We start from the raw sequence: 22,874 nt of genomic DNA on the forward strand, positions 1-22,874 counted from the left end.
AACCAAATTTTATTAAATTTATTTATCATTTTCAATCCACAAGCAGTATCTTTCAGCTGTGAATCTATTCATTTTACTAAACTTTATCTTGAGTAGCATTTAGGTTTGATAAATACTGAGTAATAAATAAACAAATGCATTAAACAAAGTTTAATAATTTCATACATGGTTATATAAACATTCATTGGTTGGAGATTGTAGAATGTAAACTAAGAAATCCAATTTTCTTTTTTTTTTTTCCACATTGTAGTCATTTTGTACTTATACTAGTGTCAGTGCACACATTTTGAAAGGATCTACATGCCATAGAGACTTTCAAATAAATGTGCAGCATGGTTTTACACCTAAATACAAACTATTATCAAAGGACAAAATAAAACATTTGAGAACCACGCTTGGATATGTGAGATTATTCATTATTGATGAAATAAGCATAGTTAGCAATTAGCCTTTATTCACCAACATTTAACTGTGCAATGTCTATTTGATTGACTTCGACCCTCATAAATTCACCACGTATGACAAAAGTGCAAAAATATAATAGATTGAGGGCCAAAGCAGACAGTGTTGATTTGTCACCACTTCCTTTGTCCAGGCTCCCGGTTTGTCATTATACAAACAGACTTATAAACGAAAAAAAAAAATTATAGATCATGATTTGAAGCAAGAAAATAATAGTTCAAGTAGAAAATGGCCAAAAATTGACAATTCAAATTCTCAAAATATTTTGGACTTGAAATTGATCAATTGAAAGAAATGCTTGTTTTTCTAACAGCATTCGTCAGACAATTTACCAACTTCCCTTCATCATCATTAAAAGCACTCCAAACATTGATTTGCCAATTCAGCAATTAAAAACATTGCTTGTCTCTGGCACTCATAATGTTGCTGACCTAAAAGAATCGATTGGAGGTGTTTTTAATGGTGCCCAACAAGATGCCATTTCATTTTGGTAATGTTTGATAAACAATTACCCTGACAGTGCAAAACAATTATTTAATTTTTAAGAAAGTGAAAAACTGAAATGTATTAAAATACACAAAATCACCTCATGCAATTGCACCTTTAAAGCTGGCTGTGGATTCCAAACTGTGCCTATTGATAAAATTCCACTGAGAAATGTTATTCAACTCCATCCTGCTGATGGTCGCTAGCAATTTAAGTTTGCTCAAATCTGACTCTTCAATACTCAAACATTGTAATGAATGTCAACAAAATACTGAACACTTTGAAAAAGTGACTAGAACTTTTCCTACTGAAATGAAATATTTATGTGTGTGTTTTTATTTATTTTTTTACATGGAGGTCATCACTTATCAAGGCCCGGAAGCCACTCAAGAATAAGGGTTATTGCGAGTACAGTAATCAATGGGATATTATCGTAGTAATCGTTAGTATTGGTGATTTGATAAAGTGTTTTACTTAAGGAGGCGGTTCACCAGGAATTTGTTTATGTTGGACTTGAAGACATCTAAGTTGTAGTCAGGTGGGAAATAGGCAAACGGAAGAGTTCCACAGGTGTGCACTTCCAAGAAGCTTTGTTCATAGAATCTATGTTTTGATTTAGGCACAGATAAAGAGTGGGGAAAATTAATGACAGTGGTTTCAGCTAGACGGGTATTTATCGTGAAAGATTGGCAAGGGGGGGGGTCAGAGATTGGAGCTCAGACGAGCACTTGCCATGGAAATAACAATAAAACAAAGATAGGCTCGCAACGTCTTTTCTGTGGGAGAGAGGTTGCAGGGAAGAGAAAAGGATATCCCCCACTAAGCCACAAAGTCTATTTTGTACTGTCAAGGCAGGATAGGCTGTTTTTAGCAGCTCCAGCCCAGATGTGACAGCAGTACTCAATCCTTGGACGTATTTGGCTTTTATACAGATAGAGAATTGCATCAGTAGTGAGATATCTTCTGGAGTAGTAGAAGGATCCTACCATTTTCCCAGCGACTTGATGTACGTGTTCCATTTCAGATGTGAAGTAAAAGTCAAACCCAGAAGCTTGTCAAAACATGGAGCCTCCAAGATGAGAGCCATCCATTTCAATTGATGTCAGATAAGGATCAGAGTGTTGATGATGTTTACATATAGGATAGGAGCTTGGTTTTAGATGCATTAAAAGTAACCAGCCACCTCTTCACCCACTGTACCATACACTCAAGATCAGAGGAGAGAGAATCAGAGAGAACTTTGACATTTACGGCCCTTGATGTGTTGCCATAGATGGTAGATGATCAGCATAGATGTCAACGAAAGATTTAAGTATGCGTTTTGGGAGATTATTGATGTAGATCAGCAAGAGAGTTGGGCCCAGGATGGACCCCTGAGGGACTCCAGCATTTATACTCTGGGCCTTTGATTTCTGTCCATCAACCACTATTATAAACCTATCAGAGAGAAATGATTTAATAATTGAGAAAAGATTTCCAGTTACACCATAGCTTGTGAAGTAGGCCTTTATGCCATACCTTAAAGGTTGAAGGCCTTTGATATATCAAGAGCAATTGCCCTAGAGAGGAAGCCTTTGTCAAGAGGTTCACTAATCCTATGAGATATAACCGTTAGCACATATGCTGTAGATCTAGCAGAACGGAAACCATATTGCATGTCACTGAGAAGGTTATTTCTGCTGAGGTGGTTGACTACTTCTCTAATATGGATTCCAGCAGCTTACTCATGACACACAGGAGAATTATTGGTCTGTACTGAGAGGGAGATGACTTATTACCTGAATTCTTAAATACAGAGCATACTGATGAGGTTTTCCAGGGTGTTGGAAAGCACTTCTCCTTAAAGCAACGCTTAAACAGTTTTGTAAGTATGGAGGTAAGTTCTGGTTGAAGCTTTTTCAACACTATAATTGGGATGCCGTCTGGGCCAGTTGCTTTACTGGAATCAAGGTTCTTGATGAACTTGGCGACCTCACGCATAGATATTTGTATGTTGCATAGCGTGTTGTTATAGGTGGCCTTCGTTGCATAGGGTAGAATTAGCAAAGTTCTTGGCAAATAGTTTGGCCTTGTCTGATGCTGATGAGATGACCTCAGGTCCATTGATAATGGTTGGGATAGAACGCATGCTTCTGTTCAGGATCCTGTTTGCAATTTGCCAAAACTGGTGGGAACCAAGCTGCTGCTCAGAACTTTGGATTTAACGGACTGAGCATATAGCTCTCTTGCATTTTTTATTTTTTTTATTATTCTTTTACAGTGGTTGCTGGCAGTCCTGGAAGCAGCTTTAATCTTAGTACATCTATTATGTTGGTAGCAATGGAAAAAGTGATTTCTGTGTTCAAATAAATAGGTTTTTATTTGAACATACTCTTCAGCAAATTAATCCCATAATTATGAATTCCTCCGAAAAAAATATTTTTGGCACAAATTTCAATACAAAAACAGCTATTATGCATACTTTGATTCTAGTCGATTTTAGGCATTATACTTTCATTGTTAGGAATAATAAGTGAAATATTGTCAGTCACACCAACATTTCTAATGTCAATTTTCCTTCCAAAATGCCTAACAATGTTGGCATTTCTTTTGAAAAAATATAAAAGAAACAAATAATTGACAAAAATCAGGCCATATATCCAATCTTAATAACAAAAACATTTGCATTCTTTCTTTAAAAGTCAACCATCACCTCCGCGTGGTATGGGGTCGTAACTGACTCCCTGCAGGTGAACGATGGCACTGTTATGAATCAGTATAACTCAGATTTATAATTTTTTGTTGTAAATATTGCATTATGGTATACTTTTCATGTGATTCTTAGCACGTTTTATTAATTAATTAATAATTTTATTATTTCTGTTGTTGATAATGTTCTTGATAAATATAATTGTAAAAAGTTAGGTATTTTCTTGGAAAAAGATTTCTGCCTCAACAGAAAAATATTTAACCGGAAATGTATTTTACCAAAAACTTAATATTAAACTATGAAAATATTTAGAAATTTTCTAACTATAAAAAACGATTCTTATATTGATTATAATTTGACAGAAGAAATAAAATTAATTGTATATATATGTACTAAGATTAAAGCTGCTTCCAGGACTGCCAGCAACCACTGTAAAAGAGTAATAAAAAAAAAATATATTTATGTGCTTTCAACTAACATTTCATCACTGCGTTAGTTACTTATATTTTCTCTGTTGTTTTTCATCAAGTCAGGAATGTACCCTAATCGATCATGTCTTTGATAGTATAGATGCAGCACTCTCCTTGGATAGTAATGCCAAAATACATGGGTTTGGTGACTTTAATGTCCACCATAAAAATTGGCTTGGTTTCTCAGGTTACACAGATGCAGCTGGATGCTCCATTAATAGCTTCTCTATAGCCCAATCCTTCACATAGGCAGTAATGTTTCCAACTGGCCTACAAAATCGTGAACCTCAGCAGGTTTCACTTCTAGACCTATTCCTCACCACACCGCCTGAGGATTGTGTGACTAATGCTCACAGTCCATTTTGAAATGCAAACCACCTCGTGGTATCAGTTGACATCACATTTAAATCCCAACCACAAGGTGAGGAATGATTGCTCAAAACCAAAAGGTACTACAACAGCGCTTACTGAGAAACCATTAGAGAACACATCCGAGACACCCCATCGACCGATATCTTCTCTCTTCTTGCTGAACAGAGTGCCAATGAGACAACTGAATGGTGCAAATCTGGAATTGAAGCATATGTTCCCACATGGAAGTAAAATAGCAAGCCCCACTCACCTCCATGGTTCACTACAGATTGTGCAGCTGCTATGGCACAAAGACAGCATGCATTCTGCCAGTTTGTACGTCATAAGTCAAATACAAATAGGCAAAATTCATAGATGCTAGAAATCATTGTAAGATAGAAATAGTGACAGTCAAAAGAAAGCATACTGAAATAATCAGGGAATGCATAGAATCACCAAAGATAGACTCGTCATTTCGGAAAAATCTATACTAATGTAGTGAATAAAGGACAATTAGTAATTCCTCCACTGAGCAACAACCAGAAGGCTGCATGCACGGTAACGGAAAAGGCGGAACTGCTGTCCTGGCGATTGCCTCTAACTACCTTAGAGCCAACAAACAACTTCCTACCAAATTTCCCTATGAGGACTAAAGCCACATTAGATGATATAAAAATCATCCCTTCTCATGTCTGCGATACATGATACATCCAAGTCCTTTGACAAAGTCTGGCACAAAGGGCTGCTAATGAAAATTAAATCGTACATTATAACTAGACATATACTGATAAACATTAAAAATCCTTATACTCTTAAATCCTCCCTAAATCCCTGTACATCTATATTGTATATTAATGCTGTATTCTTGTAAATTATATCATCTCTCCTGTTTCAACTGGACAAAAAACCAATTGCTCTTCTCCCCAAGCTCATAAAATCACATACTTTGCATGTACCTTGGGAGAAGGGTTTAATTTCCGGTCCTAAACTTTAGTAGGCTGACCTTTTCAAAATCGATAAATACTAAACATCCATAGATTTCTATTGCTAAGCGATGCATTAGCTTAACCTATATTTATACTCTAAAGAATATCTATAAAATAGATAACTAATAGCCACAGTTTGTGCCCAGATTATAAGTGATCTGTATTAACTAGAAACTATATATTTATTTCATTAGATGGGATAAAGTACTGGTGATTATCTTTACTTGAAAACACCCAAAGCACATTTCGAAATAACCCTTATACTATAATTTTCCAATTAGTCACTAATCCACAAACCACATTTGATCTTTTCTTAACCCTAGTAAATATTAACCTTTAATCTACACCCCACACTCATACATACCTCCTTTAAAAACGTAAGCAATCTTAATCCTATTCTGAGTAGTATAACTTCAAAGCAGATACTAATTCTTTGATACTAACTATCAATCCTCATTATCCATGCAATCAAGTGCAGGAAAAACCCTCAGTGCTGATGGACCAGTAGATCTGGTTAGGTCATCCATCTAGGATAAGGAAAACTCCGATTTGTAAACCTGTGCCACTGACCTCATACATCTTGGCACCAAACGGGAGGGAGGCCTCCTCATTCCTGGACGACAACCTCCCTAGAGCTGGTGACTTGATCAAATCACCGGTTTGCAAACCTAAACTGCTTAAGGAGTAGATAGGCTCTGCCTATCTATACTCCATATTCCTTTTTTGCCTATTAGCCAGGAGCAGAGGTGTGCCCCACAAGGACTCATTAGAGACACCCAGTGCTTAGCCTTGTTTCCTAACTAGGGCAATGAATGCCGTCCCCTACATTTGCCTTATTCCCTTCTCATATAACTTGGCATCTTGGAGTGCTTATTTACCATAAATGCTAACATGATTGGACTGGGCCACTCCTGTTGGACAAGTTTGAGGGTACCGGTTTGACAGTTGCTGGTTCCAACTGACCTTTGATAAGCCCTTTGATAGCGCTTAGAGCGGCTGTTCTAGCATCAGTTGTGTAATATTGGGATATTTATAGCGCCAGGTCGCGCATGAAAAGGCACCCGGCACTCATCTCTGGTGGGCATTCCCGAGACCACATTCTTGTGGATGAGGAGTCGGCTGATGGTCTACTCGTGTTGCATGATGGTGCCTATGCACATGCGTTTTGCCTAGCACCTCAATCTAGATCTAGGACATTTACCCCAACATGGAATTACCTTGGTCAACATAATTTAACGAGAGCTATTCTACCCGAGAACTTTGTCAGGACAAACCGCATATCGAAAATGACGAAGAAAGAAAAAGTGATAAAGAAAAACTAAGGATATTATCACATCATCGAAATGCGCGTCAGGGGAGAAATTACCACCAAAAAAGCTAAATATCGTTCGATATCCATTCTCTCATATTTCACCCCCACCTCAGCCCACTCAGTGACAGTCGATTTCTTTCCGTGAAATAATTTCTTTCCTCGTCAAGCATAAAGGTGAAAGAATTGGAAAAAGAAAAGAAAAATAAGGAGAGAAAGAATATTGTTACCTAACTTTAACTTTGATTGTTCTAATGTTTGCTTCAACTGTGACTTTATGCATTATCAAAAGAAAAGAGAAATCATAACCCCATCCCAACCTGATACTGTCTGCGACCCGACTTTCATTTTGATTATCCTAATATTTTCTTTGGTCTGTGTCTTTATGTTTTGCCAAAGTCTGTGACCCGACTTTCATTTTGAATATTCTAATATTTTGTTCTAACTGACTGTGTGTTATCAAAAAAGAAAAGAAAGAAAAGGAGAGAAAAGGAAGAGAAAAAAATACTATATCTCCACCAATTACCTCCCCCATCCTGATCTGATGTCTGTGACTGGACACTCATTATGACTGTTTTATTATTTGTATTTCCTTCATTTGTTTTTTTTGTTTGAATAATAAATTTATATATTTTAACGTTATTCACTTGGTGTCCGACCTTTTTCATTCCCTGCCATCTTTATTATTAAACGTGAATGTTATCGGGTAGTCCATGACGATTTTACTGATTCGAAACTTGGGGAGATGGCATGCGGTTGTGATATTATTACTGCCGGCAAAATTCCACACTTACTTTTTCTTACGACGTGTGCTTGGGTATAGAATTCTTGCGAAATTCCTAACCTCTAGGCTAGACCTGGGTCATGTCACAACACACTCACGCCTCCTCCCTTGAGGCTTGCATTTACACATATCCGAGGACTTAGAACTATCTAAGAGGATGTAGAATAATTTCTCCTAGCAAACTTCCCAATATTTTAGCACCAAGTGAAACTAACTTGCACTTCTCCATCCCCTCTAACATCTTTAACATGTCTGGTTATCTTACACTTTGTCGTAAAAACTAACAGGAACAGACTTGGAGTTTATATTTGTAACCCCCTCCCCATGTCTAGGGAATCTAAACTAGAATCAGGTGACCAGACCTTCATGCGCTTTAAACTAAATTTACAACATAGCGTTAGCTACTCGTATTTTCTTTATTGCTCTCCATCCAGCAAGGTAGCACTCTCCTTTGACACTAGCGCCAAAATACATGTATTTAGTGACTAACGCCTGGCACAGAAATTTGCTTGGCTTCTCTAACTTCACTGACACAGCTAGTAGCACCATCCATAACTTTGCTATATCCCATTCAGTACACAGACAGTAACATTCCCGACCCGTCTCACAGATCGCCAGAACTAGCAAGCCTCACTTGTGGATCTATTTCTGACAAAAGATCGTGCAACAAATGCTGATTGTCCACTTAGGAATGCTGATCATGCTGTGATAATGATAGAATCACTCTAAACTTTCGACACCAAGTTGAAGAGCCATTGCTCAAAATGACAACATACTAAAATAAGGCTGACTGGGATGCCATTAGACATATCAGAGTCGACCCATAGGGAAATATCTTTTCTCTTCCTGCAGAATAGTGCGCAAATGAGATTACTGAATGGTTCAAAGCAGTAATTGAAGCATATGTTCTTACACGGAAGTTCTATAGCAAACCTCACCCTACCCAATGGCTTACTTCTACTTGTGCAACTGCCATTGCTCAGAGGCAATATGTATACAATAGATTTATCCAGCATAAGTCCTGTACAAACAGACAAAGTATATAGAAGCTAGAAGTAATCGTGCTTGGCTTCTCTAACTTCACTGACACAGCTAGTAGCACCATCCATAACTTTGCTATATCCCATTCAGTACACAGACAGTAACATTCCCGACCCGTCTCACAGATCGCCAGAACTAGCAAGCCTCACTTGTGGATCTATAGCGACAGCTAAGAGTGAATATACTGGAACCACCAGGAAATGCATTGAAGTGCAGAAATTAGGAACTCATGATTTCTGGAAAATTTACAATAGTGTAGTAAATAATAGGCAATCAATAATTATCCACTATCCAACAATCATGAGTTTGTTTGCACAACAACTGAGAAAGCTAACATGTTTGCCCGTTATTTTCCCTCAAACTCTACCTTGGACCCAGCAAATCATTCCCTCCCTCATTTTCCTCTGTGGACAGAAACCACACCAGATGATCTGAAAAAAAAAAAAAAAAAAAATGCTCTGCTGAGGTTGCTCCAGTTCTCTCTAAACTCTTTAAAAAATGTCTTACCGAATCTTGCTTTCCTGACAGCTGGAATGCTGCTTCTGTGGTACCAGTTTACAAAATCTCTGGCAAATGAACTGACTCATTAAATTATTGCCCAATTAATCCCCTCCCGCTTTTCGCCAAAATATTTGAGTTTTTAATTAATCAAGCTCTAGTCCACTACCTTACACCTGCTAAACTTCTGTTTGACCATCAATATGGATTTAGGCAAGCCCGTTCTACTGCAGATATTCTAACTAATCTCTGAACATATATACCAAGCACTGAATAAGGCAGGGGAGGGGAGGGCAGTAGCCCTATATATATCTAAGGCTTTTGACAGGGTATGACACGATGGTCTCCTTATGAAAATAAAATCTATGGTATTACTGGACGAATGCTTAACATAATTAAATCCTTCTTAAATGAGAGAAGAATCCAGATTGTCCTCGATGGGCGTACGTCCAAACAATATAATATAAATGCAGGTGTACCTCAGGGATCGATCCTTACTGGATAAAATTGTCTCTGACATGAGTATATTTGCTGATGACATCACGCTCTATAGCAGGCACGTGGGGGAAAACTAATGAGCACATATCTAAGGCAATGGCGGAAACCCTGTATTGGAATGGGGTCAGAAATGGATGGTAACATTCAAAGCTGCTAAGACAAAGCTAGTTTCCTTTAATAATTACATGAAACCTTACCAACCACCAATAGTTATGACTAAAAATACCTGAAAGTACTTTGTTCAAACTCCTGGGCTTAATGTTCACAGTGAACACGAGTTGGAATAAATACATCGAGATCATTGCCAGGGCTGCTGCGAAAAAAAATGGGCTCTCTCTACCATGCTTGATAGTTACTTACGCCTGAAAGTATCCTGTACCTCTACAAAGCCACCATTCGCCTATGTATCGAGTACTGCTGCACCTTTCGGCTGGTGCATCTGCTACTAGTCTCTCGCTCCTGGATAGGTCCTGAACTGTTATCTTAGCTTCAGCTCCTGTCCCATTGACGAAATGTTGCATCCCTCTGCTTGTTTTACAAGTATTTTAATGGTGGATGCTCTGACGAACTACACCCCCTCAACGAAAATACCCCCGACAAACCCGACAAGAAGCAAAGTACCACCTCTACACAGTTGAGATCCCTCGATGTAAGAAAGCCTTTTACTCTAATAGTTTCTTCCCCAGAACTGCTAGACTTTGGAATTCTCTTCTGATTTCCTGCTTCCCTAACTGTACTGACATGCAGAAGTTTAAGTGTAACGTAAACAGACATCTTGCTGCTAAACTACCCACATAGTATCCCTGAAACTTATGTCCCTGATAGTAGCCCCCTACATCAAAGTGGCAATGTGCCTTGTTTGGTTAGAAAATGTAATTAAAAAAATGGTAAAACCAAACAGGAAAACCATGTAAAAAAAAAAAAAAAAAAAAAAAATTCATTGGACTTAAGGAGTCTGATAAAAAATTCTGACTCCGATTCCTTGACTTTTAGAAATCCGACTCCAGCTAAAACCTCTGACTCTGCAACCCTGCTTATGAGACGGAGAAAATCTAGTAAAATGAGCTGGCTGAAAGAGATAATGATAAGGATTGTCTACTACATTAAATAGAAATCATTGCTTGGCATCTACAAAATCATGATATTACACAAGTCCTTAGCACAAAGGACAAGCTGGGTAATGGATCTGAAAATGTGCTTAATAAAGTCCTTTCTGAAAATCTTTACTTAGACAACGTGCATGATCAAAATGCCACAAGACATTTCTTGCAGCTTAATTGGCTTTGACCAGCACCACATTCAAGGTCAGATTTATCCAATTTTCTATTTTTTTTTTTTTTTTTGTAATTCCATTTTCACCTCAAAGAAGGCAGTGCCACTTTGGGATGAAAGGGGCTACTATGAGGCATAAGCTGCAACAGGAGTAGGGAGTGGAGCAGCAAAATGTTCACATTGCACTTGAACTGCTGCGTGTCAGTACAGTTGGGAAAACAGGAATCCAAAAAGGAGTGCCAGAGTCTAGCAGTTATGGAGAAGTAACTATTAAAAGTAGAAGGCCTTCTTACATTTAGGGATCTCTACTGTGTAGGAGTGGGATTTTGCTGACTGTCGGGTTTGTCAGGGGTATTTACGTCAATTGAACAGAAGTTGAAGCTTGGATGATGTTCAGGACTTATCAGGTTTGCAACTCTTTTGAACCCTGTCCAGGAATGAGAGACTAGTAGCAGGTGCACTAGTCCAAATGTCACAATACTCCATACATGGGTGAATGGTGGCCTTGTAGAGGTGCAAGATACTTTCAGGTGTAAGTAGATTTTAGCATGGTAGAGAGAGCCCACCTTCCTTGCAATATATCTGTTCCAACTCATGTTCCCCGTTTCAAAGAGTTTGAAAGAAGTACTTTCAGGTAATGTATCTTTAGCTATTGGTGGTTGAGAAGGAAACAAGCTTAGTTTTGACAGCATTGAATTTTTGTCCCCATTCCACTACAGAGTGGAGGTCTTCCTCTAGTATTTCTGCCATTTCCTTAGATGTGTTCATTTGTTTTCTCCTCGTGCCTGTTATAGAGTGTGGTGTCATTAGCAAACATACCCATCTCAGAGACAATTTTATCAGGGAGGTCATTTATGAATATCAAGAATTATAAAGGTCCAAGGATAGACCCCTTAGGTACTTCCACATTTATATCATATTGTTTAGATGTACGACCATCGAGGACAACCTGGATTCTTATTTAAGAAGGATTTAATTATGTTAACTATTCGTCCAGTGATACCGTAGGATTTGATTTTTCTGAGAAGACCATTGTGTCATACTCTGTCAAAAGCCTTAGATATATCTATAGCTATTGCTCTACCCTCCTCTGCTTTGTATAGACTATGGTATATACATTCAGAGATTACAGTTAGGATATCTGCTGTAGAAAGAGCTTGCCTAAATTAATATTGTGGGTTGGTCAGAAGTTTAGCAGCTGTAAGGTGATGGAATAGAGTTTGGTTAATTTTTTTTTTTTTTTTACTACTCATGTTCACCCCTTACAAAGCATATCGCCACGTGGACGTAACGGGCTACTACTTGGAGCCATGCCTAGGAAAGATTAAGATATTTATTAAGATTAAGAGTTTATGTTACATTTTAACTTCTCTTAAGATTAACTATTTACTATTAGAATAGAAAGCTTTCTGGCATTTAGGGACAACAAGTGAAAGGGGTTAAGATCTTATTGCTAAGCGGGTCTGTCAGGATATGTACGTCGAGGGGGTACAAGTGAAACGAGTTCATCAGAACACATGCCATTTAAATACTTGTAAAAGAGGCACAGTGATGCAACATTGCGGCGACTGAACAGAGGCTGGAGCTTATTGATAAGTGGGACCGATTAGATTGACAACTCTTTTTTGGACTTTATATAAGAGGGAGAGATTAGTGGTAGATGCACCAGCCCAGATGTGGCAGCAACAATACTCCATGCATAGGTGAATGAAGGCTTTGTGAAGGTATAGGATACTCTCTGGTGTGAGTCGTCTTCTAGCTCAATAGAGAGAACCCGCCTTCTTTGCAGCAGCCTTTGCAATGTCCTCTATGTATTTGTTCCAGTTCATATTGCCCGCAAATGTTAGGCCGAGGCATTTGAAGGTAGAATTCCACTATAGTCTGGAGTTCATTTTCTAACGATTCTGCCATTGTCTTAGATTTATGTTCTTCCCTCATGTATATTATAGAGCGTTGTATCATCAGCAAATATACCCATCTCGAACACAATATTATCAGGGAGGTCGTTTATGAATATCAGAAATAATAATGATCCAAGGATTGACCCCTGAGGAACTCCCGCATTAATGCTATGCTGCTTGAATATACGTTAGTCAATAACAACCTGTATGCTTCTATTGTCTAAGAAGGATCTAATTATATTTAGTATACGTCCAGTTATACCGTAGGATTTAGTTTTCATTAGCAGCCCTTTAGCAAACTTTGCAAAGGCCTTTAAATATCTGCAGTAGAACGACATTTCCTGAATCCATACCGTTTGTCAGATAGAAGATTTGCTTTTGCGAGGTGGACTCAAATATTTTGGTGAAAAGAGGGAGGAGGCTAATGGGGCGATAATTTAATGGGTCAGTTCTTTTGCCAGAATTCTTATAAACTGGTACCACAGAAGCAGTTTCCCAGCAGTCAGAAAAGCAAGATTCGTTAAGGCATTTATTGTAAAGTTTGAAGAGGACTGGAGCAACCTCAGTGGAGCATTTTTTAATAGTACAGCTGGGATTAGATTCGATCCATATGCTTTTCGAGATATCTAGGTGTTTTTATGATATCATGCCCTTGAAGAAGGGGTAAATTTCAGACCATCTAGTGTGGCCTCAGTCTGCAAAGGAAAGTCAGGGAGGAAGTAGTTTGTTGGGTCCAATGTGGAGTTTGAGGCAAACCGACTGGCAAGCATGTTAGCCTTCTTAGTTGGCGTGCAAACCTTATGATTGTTGGATAGTGGGGGAATTGTTTATTGCCTATTATTTTATACACTGTTGTAAATCTTCCAGAAATGGCTCCTAATTTCTAATGATTTCGGTATATTCTCTCTTGGTTGATGAGATCCTTGATGGCTTTTCAGTCAGCCTTCTTATAATACCTTGTCATTTTGAGCAATAGCTCTTCAGTTTTGGATTGAGAATTAGGGACGATTTCTGCCATTATCACAGCATGATCAGCATTCCCAAGTTTTTTTTTTTTTTTTTTTTATTACATTTTCACCCCAAACAAGGCACATTGCCACTTTGGTGTAGGGGGCTACGATCAGGGGAAACATCTACTGAGGTACTATGTAGGGATTAGGGCAGCGAGATGTTGGTTCACGTTGCACTTGAACTTATGCATGTCAGTACAGTTGGGGAAGCAGTGACCTGGAATGGAATTCCAAACTCTAGCAGTTCTGGGGAAGAAACTACTGGAGTAGAAAGATCTTTTACATCTAGGGATCTCTACAGTGTGGGGGTGGGATTTTGCAGCTTGTCGGGTCTGTCGAGGGTGTTCACGTCGTGGGGGCACAAGTGCTTGCAGTTCTTCAGAGCATTCACCATTATAATACTTGTAGAACAGGCAGAGGGATGCAACGTTTCGACGATGGGACAGAGGCTGAAGTTTAGATGCCAGTTTAGGGCCTATCAGATTTGCGACTCTTTTGAACTCTGTCAAGGAGCGAGAGACTAGCAGCCGATGCACAGGCCCAAATATGACAGCAATACTCCATACATGGGCGAATGGTGGCCTTATAGAGGTACAGGATACTTTCGGGTGTTAGAAGTTTTCTAGCACGGTAGAGAGAGCCCACCTTCCTCGCAGCGGCCCTGGCAATGCCCTCGATGTAATTGTTCCAGCTCATGTTTCCTGTGAACGTTAGGCCAAGGAGCTTGAAAGACGTACTCTCAGCTAAAGAGTTGTTGGCCATTGCTATAGGTGGTAGAGAAGGTTTCTTGTAATTATTGAATGAAACCAGTTTTGTCTTGGTGGCATTGAATGTTACCATCCATTTTTGTCCCCATTCCACTACTGATTTGAGGTCATCCTCTAGTGTTTCTGCCATTACTTTAGACATATGTTCATTTGTTTTCCTGTCGTGCCTGCTATAGAGTGTGGTGTCATCAGCATATATACCCATCTCGGAGGCAATTTTGTCAGGGAGGTCATTTATGAATATCAGGAACAGCAGAGGACCAAGGATAGATCCCTGGGGCACTCCGGCATTTATATTATATTGTTTAGACGTACGACCGTCGAGGACAACCTGGATTTTTCTCTTATCTAAGAAGGATTTAATTATGTTAAGTATTCTACCAGTGATACCGTAAGATCTAATCTTCCTGAGGAGACCCTCATGCCATACCCTGTCAAAAGCCTTAGATATATCTAGAGCTACCGCTCTGCCCTCTCCCGCTTTGTCCAGTGAATGGTATATGCGTTCAGAGATTACAGTGAGGATGTCTGCCGTGGAACGGGCTTGTCTAAATCCATATTGATGGTCGGTCAGAAGTTTAGCATCTGTAAGGTGCTGGACTAGAGCATGGTTAATTAAGGTCTCAAATATTTTGGCAATAGGGCGATAATTTAATGGGTCAGTTCTTTTGCCAGAATTCTTGAATACTGGTACCACAGAAGCAGTTTTCCAACAGCTCGGAAAGCAAGATTCATTAAGGCATTTGTTGTAGAGTTTGGAGAGAACTGGAGCTACTTCGGCTGAGCACTTTTTTAATAGCACAGCTGGGATGAGGTCGGGTCCACATGCTTTGGAAGTGTCAAGGTTTTTTATGATAGCATGCACCTGAGCAAGGGTGATTTCCAGATCGTCTAGCTTGGCGTCTGTCCGCATAGGAAAGTCGGGTAGGGGGTGGTTTAGAGGGTCCAGTGTAGAGTTGGAGGCAAACCGACTGGCAAGCATGTTAGCCTTCTCAGTTGCTGAGCAAAGAACCTCGTGATTGTTGGTTAGTGGGGGAATTGTTGATTGCCCATTATTTACTACACTGTTGTAGATTTGGCATTCATTACACAATGATTGGGAACTGTGGTCAGAAATAGATCTAGAAGTGAGGCATATTGATCTTGCTGATCTGGGAAACATGCCGGAAATGTATCCGTCTGTGACAGGGTAGGAGATAGAGAGAACCTATGTGTTATGCTACCAGCTGCATCTGTAAGTACAGAATCAAAGTCAATTACTATGGTGGACATAAAGTCACCAAATACATGTACTTGTACGCTAGTATTGAGGGAGAATGCTGTATCTATGCTGTCAGAGACTTGGTCGATTAACGTACATTGCATTTAGATTGAAGATAGTTTCTCCACCTGCTCCAGAAGATTTCAGCCAGATGTTGAACAAATTTCTGACTTCTGAAGAAATCTTTATGTCCATATCACTTGTGTGAAAGTAGGATAGCTACTTTCTAAATAAGAATATTAAGTGTAAGTATGCAACATTTATTGGGATTTGTCAACATCAGGAAAAGAGACCTGGCGTTGATAGAGGAGGTGATCTCTGCTGAGTTGGTGAGTAGCTTGTGGGTCAGTTTTTGCTCATGCTGCAGAAACAATGTCCAATATCTTCTGGCTTATGCTGATCATTTTTCCCCAAATATGTCTATGTGAAGGAATGAGGAAAGCTAAATGACCAGGTACAGCCTGACTGACAAATATTTGATGACACAGTATTTAAGTCAACTCCTTACAAGCATCCATAAAATTTATCTATCGGAATGTGTATATTTAGTAGGCCCACAAATAGCAAATAAACTGGCACATGAAAAAATTTAAATGGCTTAAAATATTGGTATATATAGAAAGCTTGATAAGCTAAGAATCTTAAAATTTTTTAAATCCAATTAAAATCAAGAAAGTTATGACTATTTTTATGCCCTGCGTGTTTGGATATTTTCCCCTCTTTAAGACCATATGCATTTTGTCACATTTTTTGCACTATTTTTTCAGTAAAAATGCAATATCTTTGTTAAAACACAAGACTAAGCAATGAAATTTGCCATATAAGTATTTTTGTGCAAGGAATCTGAATATGCTATTGAAAATCTCCAGAAATGAATCGTTTCCAAATAATCTGCAGTAAATGCACATAAATATGCTGCGATTGCTTAAAAATGCCATGTATTCATTAAAAGAAAAGTTAGAGAACTCAAAGTTTAGTTGTAATGCATTTTATGTGCAAAAAACTGAAATCGAAATCTATATATTGCAATATTTCTTTGGTATTACTGTAGATTAATACCTTCTGTTACCCCTCCCCATCTGACCACCTCTCCAAAATATGTGATTCTACCTTTATAGACAATTACATGTGAACAACTTGAAAAACTTTAATAAAAGATAAACAAAAGTTATTTTAGAATTTGATGTAAAATGATTTCTCATTTTGAATCATTCGAACGTTTTAGGGCAGTTACCCTCCCCCCCTTTTTTCTATGATAGATAAATCCTGGGTGTTTTTTTTTTGTTTGTTTTCTAAAATGTGATTATGCATGGTTTTAAGAGGGTCTTTGTGCAATTATGAGAAGGTAGGGACGTTGCCACTGACTTTGGGTTAATGATAGGGCTAAGGAAAATTATGTGTGAACATCCTGAAGAAACAAAACAAAAACAATTTTAGAATTTAGAGTGGGGGTTGGTTTCACATAAATGTAAAATAATTCACCATTTCAAGACGATCCTAGAGTTTTAAGAAAGTTGACCAATTTATTGGGGGGGGGGGGGGGTAATCATGTGCACCTTTCTTTAAACGTTTTTTATGTTTTTTTTTACGTTTATATGAGCTCACAGAAGAAGTTTGTTTAGTGGGGAGCTCTGCCACTTGTACTTAGCGTTATTGTTAAGGCTAAAGGTTTTAGGAGGCTTGCCACTCATACCTAGGATTAGACATGGAATTAAGCGAGTTTTTTTTTAAGAGGGTGTTTGATACCCATTGTGAAACTTTACAAGAATTATGACAAACAGACAAAAATAAATGTTATTTAAAAAAGTGACGTCCCTCTAACAGGAAACATGATGCTTGGAAAAATATCAAGTATTTAAATTCTATTTAAATATAAAAAAGAAACAAGCAAATTGGTAAAAATTTTGAATTAATGTTATTTTGATTTTTAATTACATTTCATGTCTTTTCCTACAGTTATTTTTTTTTAACTGAGCACCTCCTACAAATATTTAAATATTGATTATTTTTTTTTTTTATTTATTTATTTTTTTTTTAATAATCGGGTAGATTAGTTTCCATTCGATAATTCACGGAAAACATTTTTTAAGGGACGAAAATTAGAAGTGTGTGTACCCTTCGTACACATGAACCAAAACATTTCACATTTTCGCTTAAAATATTTTAAAATTTACTACTACACAATTTTTAAAAATATTTGTATGGTTTATAACAAAATAGCTCTAACTAAATATGTAAGAATTTTTTTTATAACCAGATTTTCAATTAAAAAAAAAAAAATCGATTTGAAATAAAAATAAACAAAAAAAAACAAAAACAAATGTCTGTTTACGCCATGTTATAGCTGCTGCTGCTGAGTGCTACTATCACTAATACTACAGAAATCTTGATTCAAAATCTTACCGAAAATGCTGTTTTATGATGTTCACATTTTTATCACTTTATTTGCGTAAAACTCTAAAATTATATAATGTATGTTATTATTTACTAATTCATTTGAAAGTATATTCATTTCTGAACAAAATGGTATTTTGAAGACTTAAAGTGCTTCGGTTTATTTTAGCAGAAAACCCTTGAAATCTGATTATCCAAAGCGTTTTAACGGCCATGTGTATAGCTAATTGATAAAACTAGACGTCCATCGATTTAATTACTTTAATGTGGATATGTCTTTCCACTAAGCATTTCAAATTGACAGCTCAGTGAATAGGTGTCACAGACGTCTGGTTTGTCCATGGTAGTGGCCCACAAATAATGACTAAATGTGATGCTTGTTAGAGATGATAAAAGTTATTTTTATCGGCTTTAATCTCAGCTTTGCTGGCACTGCTACTAATTCTCAGTAAGCGAACAGATTGAGGTTTTTGAATGAACGGATTGCTTTTTGGAAGCTTTGTTCCCCGAAACTCAAAAATTCTTTGGAATAGGTTTCTTCTTGTAACATTTGGATGATAGCATTTTGGGCATGTAGACATTTCTTGATAGTGGTGTCTGAACAGTAGAGCAATTCCCTACAGTCACTGTTTGTGACAACTTGAACTTGGTGAAAAGTGTGGGCAATGGGTGTGAAGTTGGTTAGAATCCTAGTTATTGATGGCTAAGTAAAGAACCTCTCAAAATGTGTGCTGTATGTTTCAGACGGACCTCCGTGTAAATGCTAGAGTTAATTAAATCAGAGCTGACATTCTTGTTTCAATAAAAGAAATGCAAGAATATTAAGGCAAGTTGTTCTATGGTGGTGAGAGAAGGAGGATGCTTATTTAAGCTTCCATTGAAATGTGTTCTGAACATGCAATCATTTTTGTATAAATAAATTTTTCATAATATGTAAAGAACTGTATTATATAAACAAAAATTTTCGGCATTTTGCATTTTTTCCCTGTAGAAACAAATCTTTCCTGGATGTATATATATGCACATCAACCATTTCTTTTTCTGACTCACCAGTGTTACTAGACATAGGAAGTATAGTCATGCTGAGATTTGAAATCCGAACAGCTGGTTACATACAAATATGATCAACAATCGGAGTACCTAACCATAAGTGTCAATAAGCTTCTTGCTATGCTGACGGTATAAGAAATTCTAAGCTTATATATGTCCTGTTTGTACATATTTTTAATATTTGTCAGTAATCAGATAAATCTATTCTTTACATAATGATTTACACAATTGGAAGTCATTATTTGCGAGAATTACTGAATATAAAGAGTCCATTAACAAAAGTTTTTCAAGTAGATGAATATTCTAAAAAGGTGGAAAAGAGGGGGAAAAAGAAAAAGATTACCTGAAGAGCTGAATTCATAAAACAAGTATTTCCAAGGTTTGACAATCCACATAAACCAGGTACAGCTTGCGAACGGCCAGGTTCATTGTTGTAACAACCATAAGAAGTGTAGTTATTATCATAATTATTAGAACTACTGCTGTAACCAGATGACCTATCAAAAGAATGACTTATAATTACATTCATACTTTTACACATTCAATAAATACAAGTTCTTTTATGCTTAGTTTGGGATTTGTTTTTATTTTCATTTAGAAAAAAACTTAACTATAAGAACTTTTGATTGTACTGAAGTAGGAAATAATTTTAAATTAATTTTATATTAAAAACATCAAGTCTATTAAATCTAAATGGTAAAAGTTTTAACCCACTATGAACATCTTTAAAAACTTAATTGAAATATATTGTAAAATATACTTTCGACTTTTGTTAATATTTATTTTTGATTATCAACTTTTGCATATTTATAGGGTAATTTTATGTGAATACATTATGAATAAGAGAATACCTTGTAGAAGTATATGATGACTGTCTTTCCAATGGAGCACTGCTTGAATTGTAACTGCTTGTACTGAAAATATTACAGTACATTATTGAATAAAACTAGAATATAGTTATTAAGACAGGACACACTTTTTAAAAAATATGTAATTGTTTCAAATACAAATGGCAAAAAATCCAATATAAGAAAAAAAATAAACTTATCAAAATGTTCAGCAAGTCAAACATTTATTTTTAATGGAAATTGTATACTTTGACCATAAAATTCTATGGAATTTTAGTTTTTCTCCAAATATTTCCAAAATATAAAAATTGGAAATGTTTTACTTATTAATTATACTAAAATCAAGTTCATGAGTTTAAACTATTTTAACAGAATCAAAAGGAATAAAAAAAAAAAAAAAAAAGATTACTTGAAAGCTCAATGTTAGATGATCAATTGGAAGAAAGGACTGTACCTTTTTGCCTGCCTGGGCCATGTACCATCATCATTTTGTGGTTCAATTACAATGAGCTTTGGAGAAGAAAAATAAAAAGCAAAAAAGCTTACATCAGAATTATAAAGTTAACTGGTTTGGAATTTTACCTTTCATAATATTTAGAATAGTGATTTTTTTTTGTTTATTTTTTTCCTGTGTTCAATATGTTATTGAATATAAATTTACTGTCTAGTGTAAGGACTAAACCTCCAATCAAATACTAAGGATTGTAAGGTGTTCCAACTATTGAAATTAATAGCTTACTGCTACTATTTAGTAGAAAAAAAAATTGAACATTTGGTAACTACAAAATAGAAGCATGATTATACAAAACTTGATTTAATGCCAATACTTATTTTTTGTACAAAATTTGTATGCCTTCAGAGTTGTTTATTTTTATTCTTGGAGGTTTATAGTAGATTTTTTAGAAAAAAAACAAACAAAATGCAACGCAGATATTGAAAAATTCTTTAATGATGCTAATGTAATATGTATCATACAGAGGTAAAATCAAAAGGTTTTTGTACAAGCATGGTGTATGGCATAATCGCATTGACACACCAGTTCTCGTCAGATCACTGAAGTTAAGCAACATTGAGCCTGGTTTGTACCAGATTGGTGACCATTTGGGAATTCTAGGTGCTGTATATGCTCTCTGCTTATCCTGGAATTTGTTTCCAGTCATCCTTTATGTACACTTCACTTGCTATTGGCATTTAACAATGTCGACACAGAAGTGGTTGGATATTGCACACCTCATGCCACAAAAATTTCATACGCAGACATCCCTTCGTGGGTATTCATAGTCTGTAAAAGACTGAAGAAACCTTTGTATGGATAAATAGGACTTCAGTATGGATGACCACTTCTTCGGAAATTCTTACAGTTTAGTTTTCATTTTTGCAAATTAGATTCTTGAAAGTGTTATTGCTTCATCTCAAATATATGTATGGATGTTTGTGTATGAAACTTGAATTTGTTGCCGTTGAAAGCTATCCGAAAATCTGAAAATTAGTGAGATGGTCAGAAATTGGTAATATGTTTAATTCTGCTGAAATATTATATAACGTTTTGAAAAAGTCAAAGTCATGGCCAAAGTATCAAGTTCTTCAGAAAAGGTTTAAAAGTCAAAGAACAAACCTAGGAATGCATTTAGTTTCAAATTTTAACGTTTCATGAAGATATGCACACAACCGATCGTGAAGCTCGCTTCAGTTCTGCATTTTTAAACATTGAATTATTCAAGTTGTTGCTAACAAAATCTGACACTGAAATATAAAAGAATGGAAAAGACTTGCTTCTAATATAGGTTATAGCATTTCCATTTATAATATAAATCTCACCCGTGTTTAAAATGTATGCATGTATATATGTATGTATGTCTGCCTGCCTAAAACTTTCGACAGAGGCGAGGGATTTTCACGAGATCGGTATCATTTTGAAGCTTGATGCTTTTGACAACAAATATCAAAAAATTGGCCCAAAACATTAATTCCTTCACCCTCAACTGGGCATTTTTCTAAAAGGCGGGGTTGATTTTTTGCGGGCCATTTTTGCATGTTATCAGTTGGATTGCCTAATTTTAATGTTTCGAACTTCCGGTCGCATCATGGAGCAGCGGTAAGATGTCAGATTTTCTTTCACTTTCTTTTTTGCCTTTGCATCACGGGTTCAAGCCTGCCTGCCTACTACCCCTTTTTCTTTTTTTTTTGCTCAACACACACACACACACACACACCTCCAGGCAAGTATATATATATATATATATATATATATAATATAATATATATATATATATATATATAAAAAAAAAACTTCAAAAAGGATAGTATAGAAAGGAACAAGTCTTTGTATATGAGATTGGATATACATTTACTTGTTAGATACACAGATTAAAACCTCTAACAGCACTGATTCGAATGCATTTTGCCCATAAAAACTCACTGACACTCTAAACAGTTGTCTGGTGGGTCAACTTGAATAGAAATGAGATCTAAAAAGTTCAAAATACTCATGCTTAAAATGTGGATTGTAGCAGATTTGTCAAAAAATACAAGTTTATTTGAATAGTTTCATTTAAAAAAAAAATTTTTTATAATAAAGTAATTGTATCTATTATTCCTTAGATAAAATATAGTGAATATTTTTAATACAAAATGCAAAGTATTTTAAACAAAGTCTTTAGAAATATTTCATTTGTAAATCTTTTTCACAGGTTTGAATTATTTGTAGAAATAATAATGGCAAGTTTTATCTGAAATAAAATAAAATGTAGGAGTATGTTTTAGAAAGCAATGCAATACTTTCCCCAGGTAAGAGTCA

General features: G+C 36.5%; 1 protein-coding gene across 2 annotated transcripts in view; it reads right to left on the minus strand.

Annotated features, from left to right (window-relative positions):
* LOC145277831 (ubiquitin carboxyl-terminal hydrolase 15-like) overlaps positions 1-22,874 on the minus strand; it is a 353,560-nt gene that overhangs the window by 164,419 nt on the left and 166,267 nt on the right. For both annotated transcript variants that reach the window (XM_080129744.1, XM_080129745.1), the window contains 3 exons: positions 20,532-20,587; positions 20,081-20,143; positions 19,573-19,726 (listed from right to left, as the gene is read on the minus strand). In XM_080129744.1, the coding sequence (XP_079985870.1) occupies positions 19,573-19,726; positions 20,081-20,143; positions 20,532-20,587 (273 nt within the window). The remainder of the gene's footprint in view (positions 1-19,572; positions 19,727-20,080; positions 20,144-20,531; positions 20,588-22,874) is intronic.

Source organism: Euprymna scolopes, chromosome 6 (genome assembly GCF_053919585.1).
Source record: "Euprymna scolopes isolate OS-2025 chromosome 6, ASM5391958v1, whole genome shotgun sequence".
In the NCBI taxonomy this organism is placed as follows: domain Eukaryota; kingdom Metazoa; phylum Mollusca; class Cephalopoda; order Sepiida; family Sepiolidae; genus Euprymna; species Euprymna scolopes.